Source organism: Cervus canadensis, chromosome 7 (genome assembly GCF_019320065.1).
Source record: "Cervus canadensis isolate Bull #8, Minnesota chromosome 7, ASM1932006v1, whole genome shotgun sequence".
NCBI lineage: Eukaryota > Metazoa > Chordata > Mammalia > Artiodactyla > Cervidae > Cervus > Cervus canadensis.
The window spans coordinates 58,732,700-58,754,315 of record NC_057392.1 but is presented as its reverse complement, the minus strand read 5'-3'; the positions used below and the strand labels follow the sequence as shown (position 1 = coordinate 58,754,315).

At 50.3% G+C, this 21,616-nt stretch overlaps 1 protein-coding gene across 4 annotated transcripts; it reads left to right on the top strand.

Annotated features, from left to right (window-relative positions):
- Nucleotides 1–5,030: 5,030 nt before the first annotated feature.
- DVL3 (dishevelled segment polarity protein 3) lies at nucleotides 5,031–21,377 on the top strand. Of its 4 annotated transcripts, none has more exons than XM_043473563.1 (16): nucleotides 5,031–5,503; nucleotides 10,885–10,954; nucleotides 11,456–11,577; nucleotides 11,696–11,805; nucleotides 12,001–12,136; nucleotides 12,283–12,406; nucleotides 12,622–12,691; nucleotides 13,309–13,448; nucleotides 13,628–13,704; nucleotides 13,813–13,880; nucleotides 14,035–14,184; nucleotides 14,781–14,912; nucleotides 15,097–15,264; nucleotides 18,090–18,305; nucleotides 18,393–18,803; nucleotides 19,650–21,377. In XM_043473563.1, the coding sequence occupies exons 1-16, from the start codon at nucleotides 5,343–5,345 to the stop codon at nucleotides 19,679–19,681; spliced, it is 2,187 nt and encodes a 728-aa protein (XP_043329498.1). In that variant the 5' UTR covers nucleotides 5,031–5,342; the 3' UTR covers nucleotides 19,682–21,377. The 4 variants fall into 4 exon arrangements, with proteins under 4 accessions (XP_043329498.1, XP_043329499.1, XP_043329500.1 ...); XM_043473565.1 differs by having other exon boundaries at nucleotides 5,035–5,503; nucleotides 12,313–12,406; XM_043473564.1 differs by having other exon boundaries at nucleotides 5,032–5,503; nucleotides 18,393–21,377.
- Nucleotides 21,378–21,616: the final 239 nt, after the last annotated feature.

Below are 21,616 nucleotides of genomic sequence, written 5' to 3'. Positions count from 1 at the left end.
TGAGTCTAAAGTTCATAGAGGTCCCATAAGTAGTAATTGATAGAGCAAGGATTTGTTATTAGACTCTAGAGCTGGAGTTTCTCAGGTTCCAATATTGTCTGCTTTAACTTGGACCGTGAGACATGCCCTTCTGTTTTATCTTGTTCAGTTCTTTGTTGCTTTCCTATAATCCTCACTCTGTTAACACTTAACTCTGGCAGATGTCACTGGTAACAAGTGGCCCTCTTGGATATCAGATAAAATGGTTGCCTTTCTTCATTTCAATTGGGTAGAAAGGAGTAAGCTGAGGAAGGGGATACTGAACTGTGTTCAGGAGTGTGAAGGGGCATTACTCAGTGTTTCTGAAGAGGGGAAAACAGGGTGGTTAGGATTTGGCTTAATTTATTTTCTTATTCAGTAAATCTCAGTTTCTTCTTTGTCAAATACAGGACCTAGTGACTAGAGAGCATGTGAAGGTTACAAATGGACCTCATAGGGGCAGTTAAGTACAAATAACTGTAGAATACCTCTAATTTATACCTAGTGGGTGGCAGAGATCAGAAGTGGCCTGTAGAACTTTTTAGAAGGAAGATATTCCTTCTAGTTTGGGTGCTTAGGGAGAAGGCTTATAGGATTGTGACACCTGAGTGGCCTTTAAAAAAAAAAAAGAGTAGAAGGGAACATTATAAGCAAAGCAAAGGGTTTCCACTTGAGTATGGCAGATTGAACACATGGGCTTTTTACTCCCTCCAAAACCCCTTTCAAACGTCAACAGAGGAATTCTTCGAAAAAAGCACGTGACTCCATGACAAGGAAAACAAGGTGGCAGCAATGAAGGAGAGACATCAACATTTGGGGAAAAAAGTAAATGGAAAGGTGGAAGTTGAGCTAACAGAGCAGAATGAGATGGACTCTACCTGCTGAGGTGGTCGTTAACAAGAGGCAAATCAGTGTGCCCTTCTGAACCCAGAAGAGGCTCAGGAGAAGGGGTACAGATTGGGGCTGAGAACTGGGGTTGGGGGGAGGGGAATCTGAGATGTGTATGAGAAAAAGCCCCCCAGGTCCTTACTTTATCTGATCCAACCAAGTGATTACCCCTACTTCTCTGTGAGAAATGGGAACTTTAGTCTCTGGAGAAGTGGTGGGGAGGCAATTCAAAGAACTACTTATAAAGGTTTCCTAAATCCAAAGGTCATGAGTTTCTAGACTGATGAGAGTCAGTGAGTGCCCAGCATAGTCAACAAAAATAGCACCGTGAAATCGCAGAACCTCAGGGAAAGTATAAACCTTTAGAACCTCTGGATTTAATAGGAGACGTGGTGGGGATGAGAGTGAGGGGCTAGATTGAAAAAGATAAAGTGAAAGTATATGAGTAGCAGGGCTCTGAAGGTGAGCAGAATTGACATAGCTCCTAGGCTAAAACAATTACAGACAAAAGGCCCACAAATACACATTTTTGTTTCAAGAAAAAAAGAAATCCATCTTTCCCCCACTCATCACCCTACAGTGAAGCTGGTTATTTAATAAACCCTATACATCATGCGAAGAGTTGACTCATTGGAAAAGACCCAGATGCTGGGAGGGATTGGGGCAGGAGGAGAAGGGGACAACAGGATGAGATGGCTGGATGGCATCACCAACTTGATGGGCATGAGTTTGAGCAAACTCGGAATTGGTGATGGACAGGGAGGCCTGGCATGATGCGATTCATGGGGTCGCAAAGAGTCGGACACGACTCAGCGACTGAACTGAACTGAACTGATACATGGACAGAACTTAGAATTAGTTTTTTAGTATTTCACTCTTAAATGTGAATAGACCATTAAGGGCCACCAGACATTTGAGGAACCTTGCAACATGAAAGATAGAGATCAAAACAAACAGAAAATTGAAACCAAGGAATTCACAAAGTAACTTTCTGAAAACTTAAGAGATGAAAATGTTATAATTCTCAAAGCTCAGGAAGATATTGTGTCTTTGAATAAATGGTATGAAAAGGAAAAGTTGGAGAACAAAAGAACTCTTGGAAATGAAAAAAATAGGTAAATGATTTTTTTCCTACTGGAAAACTGGAGGAGTACAAAACCAAATAGGAGGGAGATTATACTATGTCCATGCTTATATACTTACTGAACTTTTAATTGTGAATATTTTACCTGTATGATGAGATAGGGGAAAGGTTGGAAATAATGTTAAGAAATATTGCAAAAAGGTGAAATCATTTAAAAATAAAGTGGATGATAAAGGAGAAAAAAGGATCAATCCAGAAGGTCCAACATCTAGCAGGAGTTGCAGAAACAACAGGAAAAAAATGGTAGTGATGTTACTAAATAATTCAAGAAAGTATTGTTGAACTTCTAGTTGGGAAGTACTCACCCAATGCCTAGCACAGTGAGTAGCACCAAGGCATATCACCAAGAAATTTGAGAGCCCCCAGGGATAAAGAGAACTTCCTAAAGACTTGCAAAGAGAGTTAAAAACAAGTCCTGTACAAATTAAGAGATCAAACTGATCACTTAATAGCAACACTGGAAGCTAGAAGACAATGGAATGACTCAGAATTCTGAAGGAAAATTATTAATACTTGCAATGCAGAATTATACTCTCATCTTTTCAAATTTCTCCCCAATTAAAAAATTTTTTTTCAAAACTTTTTATTGAAGTATAGATGGTTTACAATGTTGTGTTAGTTTCAGGTGTACAGCAAAGTCATTCAGTTTTATACATATTAATATATATATTTTTTTCAGATTCTTTTCCATAATAGTTCACCCCAAATTTTTATCTCTCATGCTTGCAAGGGAAACTACCAAAGGATGTGTTTACTACTATCAAGGAGTAAATTGAGGAAACTGGGATCCAACACAGAGGAGAGGTAAAGAGAGTTCAGAGAATGATGCAAAAAAGGATGAGAGCTGTTCACAAGCTGAGACAGCCAGCAGTGCGGACCAGAGCAATGGAATGGAAGGGTCCAGAAAAGAAAGCCGATGGGCTATCTAATACATTTAATTGAATTAGTAAAATATGAATTGAGAAGCTATTAGATTATGTGGAAAGACTTAATGATAAGTACACTATATAGAAAAGCAAATGAAAGAGCAAGGCAATGATTAATGCCAGGAAGAAGAGTTGGAAACATTTAAATGTCAATACTACGTACTATATATATTTTCTTAACCAAAATCCTAAGAGGTTAGGGGAGGTGGAGAAAAGGTAAATCCATCAATCAAAATTGGAAATCAACAAACAATGTCTGGAATGCATAAATAAGGGCTTCCCTGGTGGTCCAGGGGTTAAGAATCCACCTGCCAATGCAGGGGACATGGATTCAATCTCTGGTCCAGGAAGATCCCACATGCCTTGGAGCAACTAAGCCCATGCGCCACAACTACTGAGCCCATGCCCCTCAGCTAGAGAAAGCCTGCTCACAGCAATGAAGACCCAGCATAGTCATAAATAAATACATTAAAATTTTTGAAAGACCTATAGAATGTATAAATCAAGAAGTAATATGAGCTTAAAAAAAATGTACACTGGGATGGGGGTGGGGAGGGAAATGAAACAGGACTGCTGTTAAAGGTTTTCTTAATATTTGTCTATGCATGCCTATTACTTTGATAAAAATGTAAAGGGAAGGTGTGAGATGAAAATATATTCAGTGTGTGAGCAGGGGCTGACAAGTAGGTCGAACAGATTGTGAAGTCAGAACTTTATAGTCAGGATACAATCAAAAAAAGGCTATAGAGGTTAGATTATGGAGAGCTTTGAATATCATGCTAAGGATATTTGGGAAGTACTGCGAAATGTGGAGAGGTTTCTAAGATGAAGAGGTATCTGAAAGGTCCTTAATCTTGAAATGCTAATTTGGCAACAGTATGCAAAATGGCATGGGAGGAGCCCAAACTTGTTTCTGTGGCCTAAAAGGACCTATGTGGTCTGGACCCAGCCTACCTAATTGACACTCATCTACCACCATCATTGTAGTCACAATGACTTTTTGTTCTTCAAATTTGGCAAGTTTATTCTTGCCTTAGCCCTTATGCTTGGCTGTCCGTCTGCCTAGAATGCTCTTCCTCCAGACCAGACCTTCTTATAGCTGCTTCCTCACTAGTTCTAGGTCTTCAGGCAAATGGAAAAGGCCTTCTCTGACTGCCTATATTGCTGTTTCCCATTACTATCACATCACTCCGTTTTACCCTTTTTCATAGCATTTGTCATTCTGAAGTTATTTATTTACAGCCTGTATGCTGCTACAATCCATGGGGTCGCAAAAAGTTAGACACCACTGAGCGACTGAACACTGTGCCTCCTTCCAAATGAGTGAAAAGTCTGAGAACAGCCTTATCTGCCTTGTTTTCCTCTCCCTTTCATGCAGTATGCCTTGCACATAGTAGGCACTCAGTATTTATTAAACAAGTTAAAAGCTTAGGCATGAGATCTGTTAGAAACGATTATACTTAGCCCTGGCTTGAGACTTCATGTCCCAGTCAGGCAGACATCTTCATACTTAAGCTCATTCTGCATTCAGTCCATTTATTAAATCACTACTTCACACTTAAGGTACTGAGGTTACAAGAAGGAATCAGAACTTGATCTTGTTCTGTCCGTAAGGAGTTGTCGGGTAGACTCAATGACAGCAGCTATGCTTCTCAGCAAACCCTATAAGGCCAGGTCGATGAGGTCTCTATCCTCCAGAAATACTTGGTCAGAACCTCTTCTCTGGGAAGCAAAGCAACCCCTGCATTAATGCCTCCCCAGCTGCAGAGGAGCAGCCGATCCCCTTGGGTCCAGAGCCAGGGTCTTGAAGAGTCCGGGAACCCGGCCATCCTGGAGCGATCTATCCATCCAGCCCCTGGGGGCGTAGGCGACCGCTGCCACGCTCCCCGCCCCCCCCACCCCCCCCCCACCCCCCCGGGCCTGGGACTAGAGCGCAGGAGCCGAGCACCGCCTGGTGGGTGGGCGGGGTGTCCGCGGGTCCGGTGGAGACCCAGGCCATCTGCCGTGAGGCCTGAGCGGCTCGGCGGCGGCCAGGGGCGGGGCCGCACCGGGGCGGGGCGCACCGGGGTCGGGGGCGGAGAGTGGACCCGGCCGCTGCCCAGAGCCGGGAGGGCCGCGGCCACCGGAAGAGTCGCCGTAGTCAGCCGAGCCGCGAGAGTGGGGAGCGGAAGCGGTGGCCGCGACCGCGGCAGGCGGCGCTGGGACCCGGGAGAGGCCGGAGAACAAGGGAGCTGGCGCCACGGCCGGCCGCGGAGCTGGGCTGAGCCGCTGGGCCGCGCCGAGCGCCGCCGCCGCCGCCGCCCGAGAGGCCCGGCCCGGCCTCCCGAGCAGGCAGCGCGCGGGCCGCCGGGCCCGAGGCCGGAGCCATGGGCGAGACCAAGATCATCTACCACCTGGACGGGCAGGAGACGCCGTACCTGGTGAAGCTGCCCCTGCCCGCCGAGCGCGTCACCTTGGCGGACTTTAAGGGCGTTCTGCAACGACCCAGCTATAAGTTCTTCTTCAAGTCTATGGACGACGATTTCGGGTGAGGATGGCTCCGCCTCGCCTCCGAGGGACCCCGGCTACTCCGCTTCTAGGGGCCCACTCGACCAGTTTGGACCTCCCCGCCCCCCCCCCAGCTTGTACGCTGGCTTCTAGCCCTACTCTGGATTCTAGGGGCCACGCGGCCATTCGGCCCCCGTTGGCTTTTTCAGAGGCTGGACTTTCAGCCCCTCTAGGGGTTCCCCTTTCCCCTCTTGTTTGGGACCCTGGCCCCCTAGTTTAAAGGGGACGTTCAGCTCCCTAGAAGCAGTCAGTTCCAGCCCAGTCAAGCTCCCTCACCTCCTCAGAAACCAGTGGCCCACACAGACAGACACACACACACACACACCCCCCCCCGCCCATTCCGGAGCGCATTCCCCAACCCTCCTGCCAATGCAGCCACCTTTCTAGCAGAGACTCAGGGTGTTTGGCACTCGGCCTTCGCCTTCTCCATCTTTTCAGCTTCACAACTCCGAGCCATATTTGGAATATGGAGCATCTAGGGGCTATGCTGTGGGACCTTGAATTGGCTGGGGGGTGCTCAGGCTGTAAACTAAGGTCTGCAGCTCTGATGTTTACTTAGCTGTCTCCCCTGTCCCCTGTGGGCCGTTTGGGATGTTGTCAGGGAGCAGGGCGCCTCACCCCGGAGGAGGAGTCCCCACTAGCCCAGGTGCAGATTCCCTCGCAGAAGTGGGGCCTCTTTCCTCCAGATGGTGGCCAAGGAGGAGACCTTGGAAAAGGCCTCAGATCCTGAATGGGAGGGCTAGGAAGGGTCTCTCGTGTTCATCCTCCCCTCCCTGGCGGAGTCTTCTTCCCCCAGCTGCAGGGCTTTGGACAGGCGGAGTTTGGAAGTAGTGACTTCCCCTTTAAGAGGGGATGGAATGTTGGAGCCGGAAGGTTCTGTAGCAGCTGGCCTGGGAGGGGGAGCCTGGCTGATCCCCTCACCCCCCACCACCACCCCCCTCCAACTCCCAGGGGACTGGGGAGGGGGAGGCCCCCACACTAGCCTGCCCCGCAGTAACTGGGCACTGGGCCTGAAGGCCTGCGGGGAAGGCCTTCCTGGGCCCTCCAGGCCTAAAGGCCGCCTCTCCAGCCGTAGCCTGAGGCCTACAGTGCTCTTTAGAGCCGAGGCCCGGAGCTGAGTGAGGGGAGACATTCTTCTCCCTGGTGTTCACCACCCTGGCTTCTCTGCAAGGCCCCTAGCCCTCCTGGCTCTGGGATGCTATCACCTTCTCTGTCTTCTGCCTGGCATGTTTTCGCGTCACCTTTCCCCCTGGAACTCAGGGTTTGATGAGCCCTTGAGCTCATATGTGTGAAAGTGCTTTATAAGGTGGGAAGTACTATGCAGCTTCTAACTATTCTTGTTTCTGTTGCTGTTCCTGCCTTGGGGTGGAGTACTCCTGGTGTAGTAATGATTGTCTGGCTTCAGTCCAGAGACAGACACCCCCAATTGGAAGATGGTGAAGGAGGATCCATCTGCAAGGGGTGGGAGTGGTGAGGGGACTAGGGGAGATGCCTTGCTCTGGTAAGGGAAGAGGGAGTTAGAAGAGACCAAGATACTGCCTCAGGGTATGGGATAGTGGAAAATCAGCTGGAGTCCAATGGGGCCAGCCTGGGGCCAAGTGCCTTAAGGGACTAGGTTAGGCCTGTGTCTCTACCCCCATTCATCCGAGAATCCACTAGGCCGAGTGCCCCCACCTCATAAACCTAGACCTCCGTGGGCCACCTCCCACTCTCCTCAGGCTGCTGTCAAGCCAGGCCTAACTGAAGTCAGAGGGTCCCCATTACATCTACTCATTGTTGACTTAATGTCTTTAAGTCCACTGTCAGTCCACTCACTCCTAGTTTGACCCAATCAATAATACGGAACCACAGGTCTGAGTTTTCTATTTATATTTCTTTCTAAACTATGTTTAAAAATATTTAACTCTTGAGTTAAACATTCATTCAGATACTCCTGAAATCTTGCATTCATCAGTGGTACTTGAACTTGAACCATCTTTTGCAAAATATTAGAATAGGCCATTTTAGCAGTGTTGAGAACAATGGTAAAAATGAAGTAGAGGAGATTGATCTTGTTTATCCTCAGAAGGATTATTGATAAGGAGACCTGGTAGGGCTATCTTGTCACAGATAACTAGTAGCTGAGGAATGTATATATCTATATTTCATTTGTTAAACTCTTTTTATGGTGCTTATAGTGTGAAGACACTGATCTAAATGACTTTCAAATCTTTACTCATTCAGATCCTCTTAACAGTCCTGTGGAATAGGTAGTAATATCTTCAGTTTATAGATGAGGAAACTAGAGCACAGAAAACTTAAGTAACTTCCTTACCCAAGGTCACACAGCTAATAAGTGGCAGAGCTTATTAGGAACCTGGCTCCAAAGTCTAAAGCATTAATCACACAACTGTAGGTGTTATTATCACCATCACTTAACAAATACATCCTCTCTGAGGGAGATGCTGAGCCTTGGCAAACTGTGGAGGTGACAGGGCTGCCACCTATCCTAGCCCCATGATAAGGGGTCAGGCAGGGCCCTGTGACCCCTGCTGACAGATGGGGAAGTGGGTCAGGGAAGGAAGGCTGCTGTCTCCTCCAGCTCTCCAGGCTCACTTACCAAGTGAGTAAGGTCTGAGGACTCCCCAACCCCCATCTGGTCTCCAGAAGTATTTGTCAAGCTCAGGGTAGGCCTGGTCCTCTTAAATTATTTGAGATATAGAAATAAACATTAAACATTTTCAGCACTGAGGAGATGGTGGATGGGAGAACAAGGTACCACCACTAGAGGGGCCGTGAGCTATGGGAGGAATAGCATGGGCCACTAAGTGTGTTGCTCCTGGCTCCACATCACACACTGGCCTGTCTCTGGGCCTTCTACGTGAAGTACTTCTCTTCCCTGATCTTCTCCAGGTTCAAATTCTTTCCTCTGAGTTGTACTTTTTAAAGTTATGGCACTTATTCCTATTTATCCTTACACCTACCCTGGTCGTAGCCAGGACCCTACACTAATACTCAGCAGGTGTCTGTCCAGTAAACACATCTGCTGCCCTTTCAGCTCTGATCTCTTCCACTTGCAGTATACTCACATGAACTGTGCATTGGTCAGTAACCTGCAAGAACAGGGCAGGTTCCAGGTCTGATGCTTCTTGAGCGCCATGCAACGGCAAGCGCAAAACTTAAAGCCCACTGGGCTCTCGGCAAAGGCTTTTTAGTCGATTGAACAATGAGTGGTAAGCAGATTTGTTTGGTCCCTGCCCTTAGAAACTTACACCTAGTTAGAAAGAGAGTATGGATCCCGCAAAAAATTGACAAAGTTAATAACTAGTTTTTAGTGTATGTCTGGCCTGTGTCAGGCATTTACAAATCTCACTTACCAGGATGAGAAAAGGCTTGGAAAAGTTAAAAAAATTCTCTGAGAGGAGGGCTAATAAGTGGCAGAATTGGAATTTGAACCCAGATTTGTCTGATTCCTCTTGGTATATGTGTGTATGTGAGTGTATAAGCGCTGTGGAACCCTGAGCCATTCAGCTCCACAGTGGGAGGGGGAGGCCTGTCTGAAGTCCCCCAAGGCTGCTGAAGATCAGCTGATCATTGTGAGTCAGCAGAGCCTTGGTGACCTGTCGGTGACCCCCAGAAAGAGAGGAAACATCTGTAGTGTGGAGCAGTGTGGTGGGGCCTCCAGGGGGAGGGGGTGGTGGGAACCCAGCAGCAGTTTCCCACCACAGGGGTGCTGAGACCCTCTCCAGAGAAGGTCGCAGTCCTTGCTCCATGGCCCACATACCTCCTTTCAATTTGAGCCCCAATTCCCGTGGGGGTTACAAGCTTGGGGTCCCCTGCGATCAGACTGGCTAGTGGGTCTGAGCTATGTCTATGTCTCTGTTTTCTAGTCTGTTCTGTCTCCAGGCTTTCTGTGGTGAGCCTATGCAGGATGATTTGAGCTGCTTTCTTGGGGTCGCTGTGGAGTTGGAAACGTCGGAGGAGTCAGAGCTGAATGGGAGGGAGGAGGGCATGCTCAGCCTTTGAACTTGGCTGTGAGTCCAGGAATGTGAGCATCACTAGGAGCCAAGCACGTCCCTAGCTCTGGGAAGGAACTGCTTTAAGAACAAGGGAGGACTGGGCTTCCCAGCCTCCTTCCTGTCTTCCCTCTCTGCTTGGAGCTCCAGGCACATGTCTTCCTCTTGCCCTGGATCACAGCTTTATAGCTCTGTGCTCCTGAGATGTCTGATGCAGTCTGGCAGGGGGTGGAGGTGGGGGGCGGTCAAGCTTTTCTGTTCCCTTTCCTGGCCCCAAACTATAGTTATGATCTGACTTCTTGCCTCACTGATGCACCAGGCCAAACTGCACGCCTGAGACTATATGCTACCTGCCTCGCCTATGTCCCGCATCACTGTCTCCCACACCCCCACCCTCCACACAGACCCACATCACCTCCATCACTGTACGGGAAATAATGTGAAATATCCTGGGAAGAATATAGGCTTTGGAGTCAGACAAGCTTGGAGTGGAATTCCAGCCCTGACATCTAGCTCCGTCACCTTGAACAAGTTTCTGATTCTATTTTCTTATTCATAAAATCAAGACCATATTGTCTATACAGTGAGGCTGATGTGAAGATTATACATTCTAACTGTAGGGGGATAAGATGGTATAGGTAAGAATAAAGGCTTTGGAATCAGGCTGACCAGGATTCAAATTCCAGCTCTTCACTTATCAATTGTGTAACTGTAGGTGAATTTCTGAACCTGCCAAGCCTTGGTTTCCCCATCTGTATCTATTTTACAGCATTGCTGAGAATATTAAATAAAGTGTTACTAGTAAACTGCTTCGCTTAGTGCTTAACCCATAGTGCATGCTCAGTAAATGAAGGCAGTTGTTACCAGTGTCATAGTGGCAGTGGGAGATGTTTGGTAAATGCCTTCTCCCCTTCTCTTTCCTAATTTCCTTCAATTCCTCATCCACACCTCCCAGAAGAATGTCAGGATTCCCAACTGAGAAGAGGACAGTGATAAGGGTGTATTTTTTTCCTAGTTTAGGTTCAGAGGGAAAGAGAAAATCTAGCACAGGAGAGCCATGTTGGGGGATGAGTACAGCTCTTGAGATTCTAGGGGTGACTGCACTCATTGGGGACAGTGATTTATCAGGTGTAATTTGCAATCACTTGATGGCCAAGAGGATGCCCCAGGAAGGCAGTGGCCTGGGCATGGCTGGTGTCTTTCTGGTGGTGATAAAGAACTGTTCCTCGGTCACCCCACCTCTGCTCCCATTTGAACAGGCTTATACTGGTGGTTTGATTCCCAGTTCAGGGTACAGGAGCCCTGAGAGTTGGGGTTGTATTTCCCACCCCAGAAAGCTCACTCTGACACTCTCCTTTCCCTGCAGAGTGGTGAAGGAGGAGATCTCGGACGACAATGCCAAGCTGCCCTGCTTCAATGGCCGGGTGGTGTCCTGGGTAAGGAGCTCGCCTCAACCCTCTCTCCACCTGCATTCCTGCAGTGAGCTGGATGGAGGAAAGGCATTGCTGAGACCGTAGTTTGATGCTTCAGTATCTGAATCTTCCTTGAGTTTTCTAACTGAACTCTCTCACTCCAGATTCTATAGCCTTGGTGAAAAGTGGGAAGGTGGTGGGAAGTGGGGAAAGAAAGAGACAGAAGTACACACTGGAGACAAAAAATGTCTCCTATGTCCTTTGTGGCACTTGTCAGGTTTCCTTCTGTCACTTGCCGACCTCTACTTTGGACCTCTGACCGTTGTTCTCTGCCCTGATTCCATTTTGCCAGCCCATGCGTTTCAGCCTCCTCCTCGTCTCAGCTGACCTTGCACAGTCCCGTCTCTTCTTTCCCCATGTCCCCTGCTTCATTCTTCCCAAGTCTTCATGCCCTGCCATAAGCCAGCTAGCCCCTTTTCCCTGGGGCCTCTGTGCCCCAGTACCCATGCATCTCCTCCCCATCAGCTGGTGTCGGCTGAAGGCTCACACCCAGAACCAGCGCCCTTCTGTGCTGACAGCCCAGCAGAACTACCACCGCCCATGGAGCGCACGGGAGGCATCGGTGATTCCCGGCCCCCGTCGTTCCAGTGAGTGTGACCGGAGGGTGGGGAGAGCCCCTGGGGAGGCTGCCTCAGCTCAGCTCAGGGCTGGGGGAGGGGGCCCCCAGCCTGCACCCTCCCCCACCAAGTCCCCTCTTCCCTACAGCCCTCACGCTGGTGGGGGCAGCCAGGAGAACCTGGACAATGACACAGAGACTGACTCCTTGGTGTCTGCCCAGCGAGAGCGGCCACGCCGGAGGGACGGCCCAGAGCACAGTGCGTCTTCCCTGAACCCACACCTTCCCCACCCCCAGCATCTCTCCCTGCCCCTTCCACCCAGCTACCCACCTCTCTGCCTTCCTTCCTGAGCTCTGGATAGACCTGGCCCCAGTACAGCCCCTGGCTCGTCCCTCTCGCCTCCTTCTCTCCTTCATCAAGCACTGTGAGCCCAGCTGCCTCCATCCCCTACAGCAACCCGGCTGAATGGAACTGCCAAGGGGGAGCGGCGACGAGAGCCAGGGGGTTATGACAGCTCCTCTACCCTGATGAGCAGCGAGTTGGAGACCACCAGCTTCTTTGATTCAGATGAGGATGACTCCACCAGCAGGTGGGGCTTTGGTTTCCTGGGTACTGTGGGATAGGTGACCCGTATGAGCCCTGAACCCTGAGGATGCTGGGCCCCTGGGCGGGATGTGGGCTTTGTGGTGGGGACGTGGGCCCTGCGATGCCTCTTATGGGATAGGGCTGGGCCAGCCTGGTGGGGAACGACTGTGGGCCCCACAGGTTCAGCAGCTCCACAGAGCAGAGCAGCGCCTCACGCCTGATGAGGAGACACAAGCGGCGGCGACGGAAGCAGAAGGTTTCCCGGATTGAGCGGGTATGGGGCTAAGATGCTGGGGTGGGTGGAGCAGACTGAGCCTCCCTGCCCCCAGCAAGATGAGAGTTTGTGCTTCCTTCGATCCCTCCCCTTGGGTCAGGGTATAGCATCCCAGAGGGGAGGTGGTGCTGAGGGCTAGCCTTGAGGAGGAGCTCAGTGGGAGCAGTGAGTTCCTGCCACCCCTGCCTGCTGCTCAGGGCCTCTGTCTATTCCAGTCTTCGTCCTTCAGCAGCATCACGGACTCCACCATGTCACTCAACATCATCACCGTCACTCTCAACATGGGTGAGTCTCATGAAATGACACTGTCCAGCACCTGCTACGTGCCAGACACTGGGAGTGCAGAGAGACACACGATATGTTCCCTTCCCTCAAGGAGCTCTCTTTCAAAAGCACAAACAGCTACATGCACTGATTCATTCAGTATCTCATGATCAGAGCTATGACAGAGATAAGCACTATGGAAGCAGAGAATGGCATCCAGGACGGCTTCCTAAAGGAAGTGATTCTGATGCTTCCCCGCTTCCCGCTTTCCATCCCTTGCATTCTTGGTCTCTGATTTCTGCCCTAGGTGCTCTTCTTTAGGAAGTAGCAGGATATAGTGAAAAGAGCCCCAACTTTGAAATTTAAATCTGAGTTTGAATCCTAACTCTGCCACTTCATGGCTTAGAAAAGTCACTCAAATTCTCTGCACCTCAGTTTCTGCTCTGTAAAATAGGATTGAGTCCCTACGTCATGGCCAACAAGGATTAAGTGAAAGTATGTTTGAGTATGCAGAATACAGTGCCTGATTCAAGTTCAATAAATATTAGTTCTTGTCCCTTTCTACCCTTTTCTAATGAGGGGCTTAGAATTTGGGTAGGAACGTTCTTCCCGTCTTAAGTTCTTATTACTCCCTGTAGAAAAGTATAACTTCTTGGGCATCTCCATTGTGGGCCAAAGCAACGAGCGTGGTGATGGAGGCATCTACATCGGCTCCATCATGAAGGGTGGGGCCGTGGCTGCTGATGGACGCATTGAGCCAGGAGACATGCTATTACAGGTACCATTGCCCACCCTTGGTGGTGGTATGGATAGAAACAGGGAAATGTCCGCACCCTCTGTATCCTGCTTCTTGGTATGGGGAGGACTCCCTAGCCCACCAAACTTAGCTTCCCTGCCCAGCTTGCCTATCATCTCCCCAACACAGCTGCATATTCCTCTCCTGCTCCTTTTTCCCAGGTAAACGAGATCAACTTTGAGAACATGAGTAACGATGATGCGGTCCGAGTACTTCGGGAAATTGTACACAAACCAGGGTATGGATGGCATTGGGGAGGAGAGGGCAGGTATTTCTGGCTAACAGGGAAGGGGCTTGGTTTGGCCTCCACACATCCTGCCCTCACTAGGGACACCCTTGCTTTCAGGCCCATCACCTTGACTGTAGCCAAGTGCTGGGACCCAAGTCCACGTGGGTGCTTCACACTGCCCAGGAGTAAGTGGATGGGGGGCTGGGCCCTAAAGCTGGTGCTTAGCATACGTGAGCCCTGTCTCTCCTTCCTTCTGTGTTACCCCAAATCTCACACCTATTCTATTGGGCCAGGCAGTGGGCAGGGCGGGTAGTCCCTGACTCCTCATCCTCCCTGCAGGTGAGCCCATCCGGCCCATTGACCCCGCGGCCTGGGTCTCCCACACTGCAGCCATGACCGGCACCTTCCCTGCCTACGGCATGAGCCCCTCCCTGAGCACCATCACCTCCACCAGCTCCTCCATCACCAGCTCCATCCCTGACACAGAGCGTGAGTGTCCAACCCCGACCCCTGGGCCCAGCACATAGGACCAGCTGGAAGGGACTGCTGAAGGCCCACCTGGAGACTCTTGCTTGAGCATCCAAGGGAGCTGGAGAGGAGAGTCAATTTGTTCCAGCCACCTCACTCTGCAGTTTCCCTCAGTGGACACTGACCCTCACCAAACAGTTTGCTTCTGAACCTGTACTGAGCACCCAGTAAGCCTCAGTTTCCTCTTGTAAAATGGGACTGATGATATGCACTTTACCAGGCTTCTGGAGTTTAATGAGAGGATACAAATAAAACATAAAGCACAGTATGTGGCATAAAGTAAGCGCTCAGTAAATGAATTCCTTTCTATTATCACAGCACACATTATACACTGGGCTAAGCACTTTCATTTACATTATTTAATTCTTTCTTCAAATATCCTTGTAAAATAGATACTAAAGTCCCTATTTTTACAGAAGGGGAAACTGAGTGTCCAAAATGTTGGTAATTTTCCTGACATTGGTCCATGTTATTAGGCAGTAGAGCTGGAATGCAAACTCCTGTGTACTTGACTCCATAGCCCCTTTCTGCCTCACCATTCTACCTCCCACCCCCAGGCCTAGACGACTTCCACCTGTCCATCCACAGTGACATGGCCGCCATAGTAAAAGCCATGGCCTCCCCTGAATCCGGGCTAGAGGTCCGTGACCGAATGTGGCTCAAGATCACCATCCCCAACGCTTTCATCGGTGAGAGGGCCCCATGGTGGGATGAAGGAGGGGTGGAAAGTGGTGGGGCGGGGCAGGCCAAGAACCAAGAACTCCCTTGGGCCACCCCTTGGAGTTGGAATCAGCACCAGCCTCATGGCTCCTGTGAGGTCAGAAGAGCCCAGGTCTGGTGGGCCTCCCAATCAAGTGGCAGCCTTGCCCTCAGGCTCGGATGTGGTGGACTGGCTGTACCACAACGTAGAAGGCTTCACTGACCGGCGAGAGGCCCGAAAGTATGCCAGCAACCTGCTGAAAGCCGGCTTCATCCGCCACACTGTCAACAAGATCACCTTCTCCGAGCAGTGCTACTACATCTTTGGCGACCTCTGTGGCAGTACGTGCCTCCCCAACCTCCTTGCCCCATCTCCTGGTTGAAAGTGGGAGTGGCCTGGTTGGATGTGGCAGCAGACTCTAGGGAACCCAGATTAGGGGGCAGCAGAGGTGGGGGAGCCTCAAGACCTGACAGTTCTGTGTGGTAGAGGCAGAGCCCAGACCAGTTCTTAGGCAGAGCCCAGACCAGTTCTTCTTCATTGCCCTGCCCAGCCCCCTTGGGGCTGGCATTTTCTGAGTGCCTGCTCTGTGCCTGGCACCATGCTGGTTGTTTCTAAAGCATCACTCAGTCCTCAAAACCTCCCTAAAGCCTTTGGGGAGATGATCCTGTTTTCAGATGAGGAAACTGAGACTTATATAAGTTAAGTAGTCCACTCCAGGTTTCACAGCTGGAAGCAGAGAAGCAAGACCTTGAGTCTAGGTCTTTCTGGCTCCAGCCTTTGTTCTTCCCACCACATCAGGGCTGTCCTGGGTGTACAGTGCTGCAGAAACATTGCCCCAACAAGGCCAATCAGAGTTTCTAGCCTTGGTTCCTGCTCACCCTCACAGCACCAAGCAGATTCCACTAAGACAGGAACTGGAGCTGGCCTGAGGCCTCAAGTCCCCAGCCTCCTCAGACCCCTGAAGGTGGCAGCTGTGCCTCCCACTGAAGCTGGAAAAGCTGACAGGGCCATCCTGTAGAGGACTCTGCAAGCTGTACCAAGGGATCTGGACTTGATCGTGAGAAAGTACAAAGCCAGTGAGGGTTCTTAAGCAGGAGAAGTCTGCAGGGAAGCCCCATTCTCCAGAGTCTGTGGACAGCCCTTGGAGAAGGGAGTCCTCAAAACAATACAGCAGGCTCAGGATTAGGAGCTGAAGCCCAGCCTCAGAAGCCAGTTCTGTCTCTGCTTCAGATTAGGTTCAAGGGACTAGAAAGGCTGTTCTTGTGGAGCACAGGTCCCTGCATGGGGGGGAATGTCCCTCGCCCTCAGCAGCTCCAGCGTGGCCCCATGGAGGAGGAGTAATAGTGCATAAGGCTTTGGAGTTAGTTCCGAGTTCAAATTTTAGCTCCACCCTTACTGTGTGAATATGAGTAAGTGACACAGCCTCTCAGTGCCTCAATTTCTTGATCTGTAAGATGGAGTTAACAGTAAAACCTATCTCATAGGTTTGTTTTGAGAATATAAGCTAATGTATATAATGCTTTGGGGCTTCCTTGGTGGCTCAGATGGTAAAGTGTCTGCCTGCAATGCGGGAGACCTGGATTCGATGCCTGAGTTGGGAAGATCCCCTGGAGAAGGAAATGGCAACCCACTCCAGTACTCTTGCCTGGAAAATTCCATGGACAGAGGAGCCTTGTAGGCTACAGTCCATGGGGTCACAAAGAGTTGGACACGACTAAGTGACTTCACTTTACTTTATATAATGCTTTTAGCGCCATGTTTGGCCCACAGTAATTGCTCTAAAAAAAAAAAAAAAGCTTACCCATTTATCATATATTTAATTGATTCTAAGAAGAACATTTTTTCACATTTCAATATCTGAAATTGGAGTGCATCTTATAATCAGTGACTCCTTAGACTCAATCAAATATAATTATCATCATTTAGGAGAAGGCAGCCCTGGCCCCAAACCTTCAGAGGTACATAAAGCTTCTCAGGATAGCTGTGGCTTTTGCTCAGAGATACTGTTCCATCACAGGGGCATTCTGGTCTTCTATCCATGGACCAAGTCACCAGAAGCCGAGCTCAGGGAGATGCTGACAGAACAGGCCTTTTCCTTTGTACTGGCCAAGGTCTCCTCAGCTGCGAACATGGCAAGCTCAAAGGGAAGAGCTGGGGACTTGGGTAGCCCAAAAACACACAGTCACTGCCCACCGGACAACAGCCTGGTGGCTGAAGTAGTCACCAAGTCAGCTGCCTGCTTCCTACCACCACCACCACTCATGCTAGCTACTGGCCTTGACCAGTGGATGGTTTGGCTGGTAGACTTCATAGGCTGCCTCAGCTCCCTCTCCTGACTCCTCCCATATAAGTTTGGGTCAGCTCCCTTAAGGGCTGGGATCAAAGGACTCAGTCTGGATCCAACAACTGGCCCCTAGGGCAACTGCAGCTCTCTCAGAGCTCTGGGACCTGGTACAGATGGGGTGTGATTTTAGTCCTGAGTGAGTGAGGAGGGCAAAATTTCACCTAAATTTCCCCACACTACTCCTTTTTCTTACTAATGCCCTCATCTGGAAAGGTAAAGTTAGCCACTCTGAGCTTCTATAGTTTGGGTTGACCTCTTCTGGCTGATCATTTAACCTCTCTGGACTTCACTGTCCTCATCTGGAAAAGGAAAATGTGACTAAACATACCTTCCTCATAGGGTTGTGGTAACATTTTCATGAGATGAAGTGCTTTGTATTGTGCCTGATAAGGGGCAGGTGTGCAACATCTAGTGGCTATCTGGTATTTCAGCCTCCCATACTCCCCTCCCTACCTTTTACCCTCTAAGCGAACTGAGGAGAAAATTGCCAAATAAGAATTTTGCCCCTTCTTCCAGCCCACTGAGGAAGCAGGAGAAACTGGGCACCTGACCATCTGAAGTGGTGACTCGCACCTTCCAAGGGACGGTTTTCTCTGGGCCTGTCTCTGCAGGGTCTCCCTTCCTACCACCTCTGGAGGGTGGCAGAGGGGGTCTGAAGGAGTGAGAGATCTCTGGCCTATCCCTCCTCCCATTCTGGCAGCCACTGCTGTTACTGTCTTCCCAAGCACATCCACCGGACCTAGGCTGGGGATCTCTCTGCTGACTAAGGGTGCGGAGGCATGGGACAGACCCCGCTCATGCATCCTCCGCTTCCCTCCACAGACATGGCCAACCTCTCCCTCCACGATCACGACGGCTCCAGCGGCGCCTCTGACCAGGACACGCTGGCCCCTCTGCCGCACCCAGGGGCCGCCCCTTGGCCCATGGCTTTCCCTTACCAGTACCCGCCGCCCCCACACCCCTACAATCCGCACCCAGGCTTCCCAGAGCTGGGGTACAGCTATGGCGGGGGCAGCGCCAGCAGTCAGCACAGTGAAGGTAATGAGGAGAGGGCCATGGGCGAGCCCCAGGCTTCCTCCACAAGCTCTGAGTGTCTCCCACCCCATCCCTGCCTGTCCCCTGCAGGCAGCCGGAGCAGTGGCTCCAATCGTAGCGGCAGCGACCGGCGGAAGGAGAAGGACCCTAAGGCCGGGGACTCGAAGTCGGGCGGCAGCGGCAGCGAATCGGACCACACGACCCGCAGCAGCCTGCGGGGGCCGCGGGAGCGGGCGCCCAGCGAGCGCTCGGGTCCTGCCGCCAGCGAGCACAGCCACCGCAGCCACCACTCGCTGGCCAGCAGCCTGCGCAGCCATCACACGCACCCAAGCTACGGCCCCCCTGGGGTGCCCCCTCTCTACGGGCCCCCCATGTTGATGATGCCCCCACCGCCCACGGCCATGGGGCCCCCGGGAGCCCCTCCTGGCCGCGACCTGGCCTCTGTGCCCCCTGAACTGACCGCCAGCAGACAGTCCTTCCGCATGGCCATGGGAAACCCCAGTGAGTTCTTTGTGGATGTGATGTGAGCAGGCCCCTCCCCCACTACCATCCTACCCCCGCCCAGGCTGGCTGCGTTCCTCTCTCCGTCCGTCTTTTTTATTTTGTCTGGTACCTGAAAGGGAAATAAATGGAACTAAATCCAGGCACGCTAACTGCTCGCTGGGTGCAGCGAGGGTGGGGTGCACCCACTGATCGGTAATGCAGCCCTTAACCTGCCACCGGCCCCAGCTTGTCCCTCTGCCCACTAACTGCTGTGCAGGACTTCCCAGGATCGTTCATGTCCCTGGGACCCAAATGGCTAGTGCTGCTCCTTACCCTCCCCCAACCCCCCCACACACATATTTCAAGAATTGACCCCAGAGGTGCCCTTGAAGACCTGCATACCCCTCATCCCCGCCTCCCCTCTCCCAGTTCCTTTTCACCGTTCATTTAGCGGCATCATCCCTCTATTAACCTTACATGCATGCCAATTTCTTGATTTTTTTCCCCTTAATACTGACACCAAAAAAGACTTGCTTCATCTGCCCCTCCTCCTAACTGTCCCCACCTACTGCTTCAGCCGTACACCCTAGAGCAGCAGTCCCCTCCAGTAACCATGCATACTAACCCTGCCTGCGCTCAACCTTAGCAGAAGCCCAGAGGGCCCCCTCAGTTGCTTGAACTGTTAGCAGATCCCAGGGAGCATCTCTGCTCTGCACCCAAACCTACCCCCACCCCATGCCTGCCCCGTGTGCTGGTTCCTTCAGACCCCTAACCCTACTAATCAGCAGGCTCATCTCACCTCTGGGCTGAAACATTTCTTTTCTTTCTTTTTTCCTCCCCCAATTTTTCCTGGGCCTGGAGCAGCCAAGAATTTCGGGCTGTTTGACTTTCTGTGAGTCCCCAGCAAGAGGAGGCCCAGCCTCTGAGGAGACCAGGAACCTTGCTTCAGCAGCCCCTCAGGGCTTCCCAAGGATATTCAACCCCCATACCCACACTTCAACAAACATGTCAAGTCACTAGACTTCTGAGAATCACCCCAGCCTCTCACCCACCTACGAAAGCCTCTGTTCCCCTTTCCCCAGAGAGTTCTCTGCTCTCTCATTCCCTCTCTCCCTTTTTCTCCCTCTCTCCCTTTTTCTCCCTCTCTCTGTGTCTGTCTGTCTCTCTCTCTCACACACACATGTGCCTATGCAAATTCACTTAAGCCTCAGGGCTGGTCCCTGACCAGAGGGCTGGACCCTCTCTCCCAGTCCTCTCCCAGGTTGTGGGGCTGGTCCCCCGACTTTTCTCTCTTCATAGCCCTCACACCTCCCACACATGTCCCCATCATCTTCCTATCTGAATAAAGCCCATAAGCTGGGCTTAGGCTGGACTCAGCACAAGACACCCCAGGCAACTAACAGATTGTTCTCATTCTGCCCCCCGCCCCCCACACCCTTCTGTGTTTTCACAGTCATCATGATAACTCAGAGCAAGGTTGGGCAGGAGGACTTCTGGGACTTCCAGATAGAGTGCCAAGTTTTGTGGGGTGTTTTTTTTTTTTTTTTTCTTAACCTTATTCTCCCATTTAAACAAATCACGACTTTCTCTATGAGCCTCTTCTATAAATTCTGGCTCACCTAGGCTTCCATATTTTTAGACCTGGGGTGTCAAGAGTAAGACGAAGTCCTAAGCTCCAAGTTTTGGTGTAAACCAGGATAGGGGTATTTTGGCATTCATTCATTTAACAAATATTCCCGGGGGGGTATGGTGCATGAGGGCTGTGTTAGAAGTGTAACTCAGTTTTGTCTTCCTTCTGGGAGCTCTAGGTTTGCTCCCAGCCCAGACCATGGTTGCCTCTAGCCACTACTATGGGGCTGCCTCCTGTACTTCTCTTCCTCCTCTGGTTCTGCCATCTCTGACTCTCTTGAGGATTCTTCCACTATTGCTCATGCCTTCAGGGTCCCTGTATTCCATCATTGGTCCACTTCTCTTTTCTCTCTATTTACTCCCAAAATAGAATCATCCATCCTGATGTCAACTGCCATTGATATGCTGGTGATTCCCAAATATATATCTCTAGCCCTAACTGCCCTTTACCTTTAGATCTGTATTTTTATCATCCACTGGATATCTCCTTGGATATGTCCAGATGGACTCAACTCTTTCCCTCCCTACCGCCAAGTATGTTCCTCCTGAATTCCAATTCTGGTTACGTTCATCCTCTTCATAGGCTCACCAGCTAGAAACATTTATGGGCTTAAATTTCTTCCCGTATTTTACTAGTCAGTGTATCATATCCATTCCACTCCAAGTTTCCTTGGATTTGGCCCTTCCTCTCCCTTCTGCCTCTACTCTAGTTCACAGGAGCTTGGGATTTGGAGTCAGGTTGTTCTGGGTTTGAATCCCAACTCTGCTACTTTTTGGTTGCGTGATAAGAGAGTTATTTAATCTCTCTGAGCCTCAGTTTCCTCGTATGTAAAATGATAATAATACCTACCTCACAGGGTTGTTGTGAGGACTTAAATTAGATATTGTACGAAAAGTGCCTAGCACAGTGCCTGGCACACAGTAGAATAGGTGCTCAATAAATGGTAGCTATTATTATTACTACTACTACTACTATTATCATTATTATTTACTCTAAATTGGTAGGGGGGTAGGGTATGTATTGAGGACAAAGCTCCTAGAAAGGTAGGAGTAAGCCTTGAGTGCTGGTTCAAGAATTAGACTTGCCTGTATTCCGTCACTTAATGGCTTAAGACTGTGACCCTGATCTTTAGGAGGTCAGATTTTCATCCTGCCCACATTCTGGTTTCTAGCAGGACAATGCTAGCAATAGTAGAGTTTGC

Coding starts and splice junctions, on each gene's coding strand:
- DVL3 (XM_043473563.1), top strand. CDS start 5,343: ATGGGCGAGACCAAGATCATCTACCACCTGGACGGGCAGGAGACGCCG. Junction 12,137..12,282: donor GAGGATGACTCCACCAGCAG/GTGGGGCTTTGG, acceptor GGGCTGGGCCAG/CCTGGTGGGGAACGACTGTG. Junction 12,407..12,621: donor AGGTTTCCCGGATTGAGCGG/GTATGGGGCTAA, acceptor TGTCTATTCCAG/TCTTCGTCCTTCAGCAGCAT.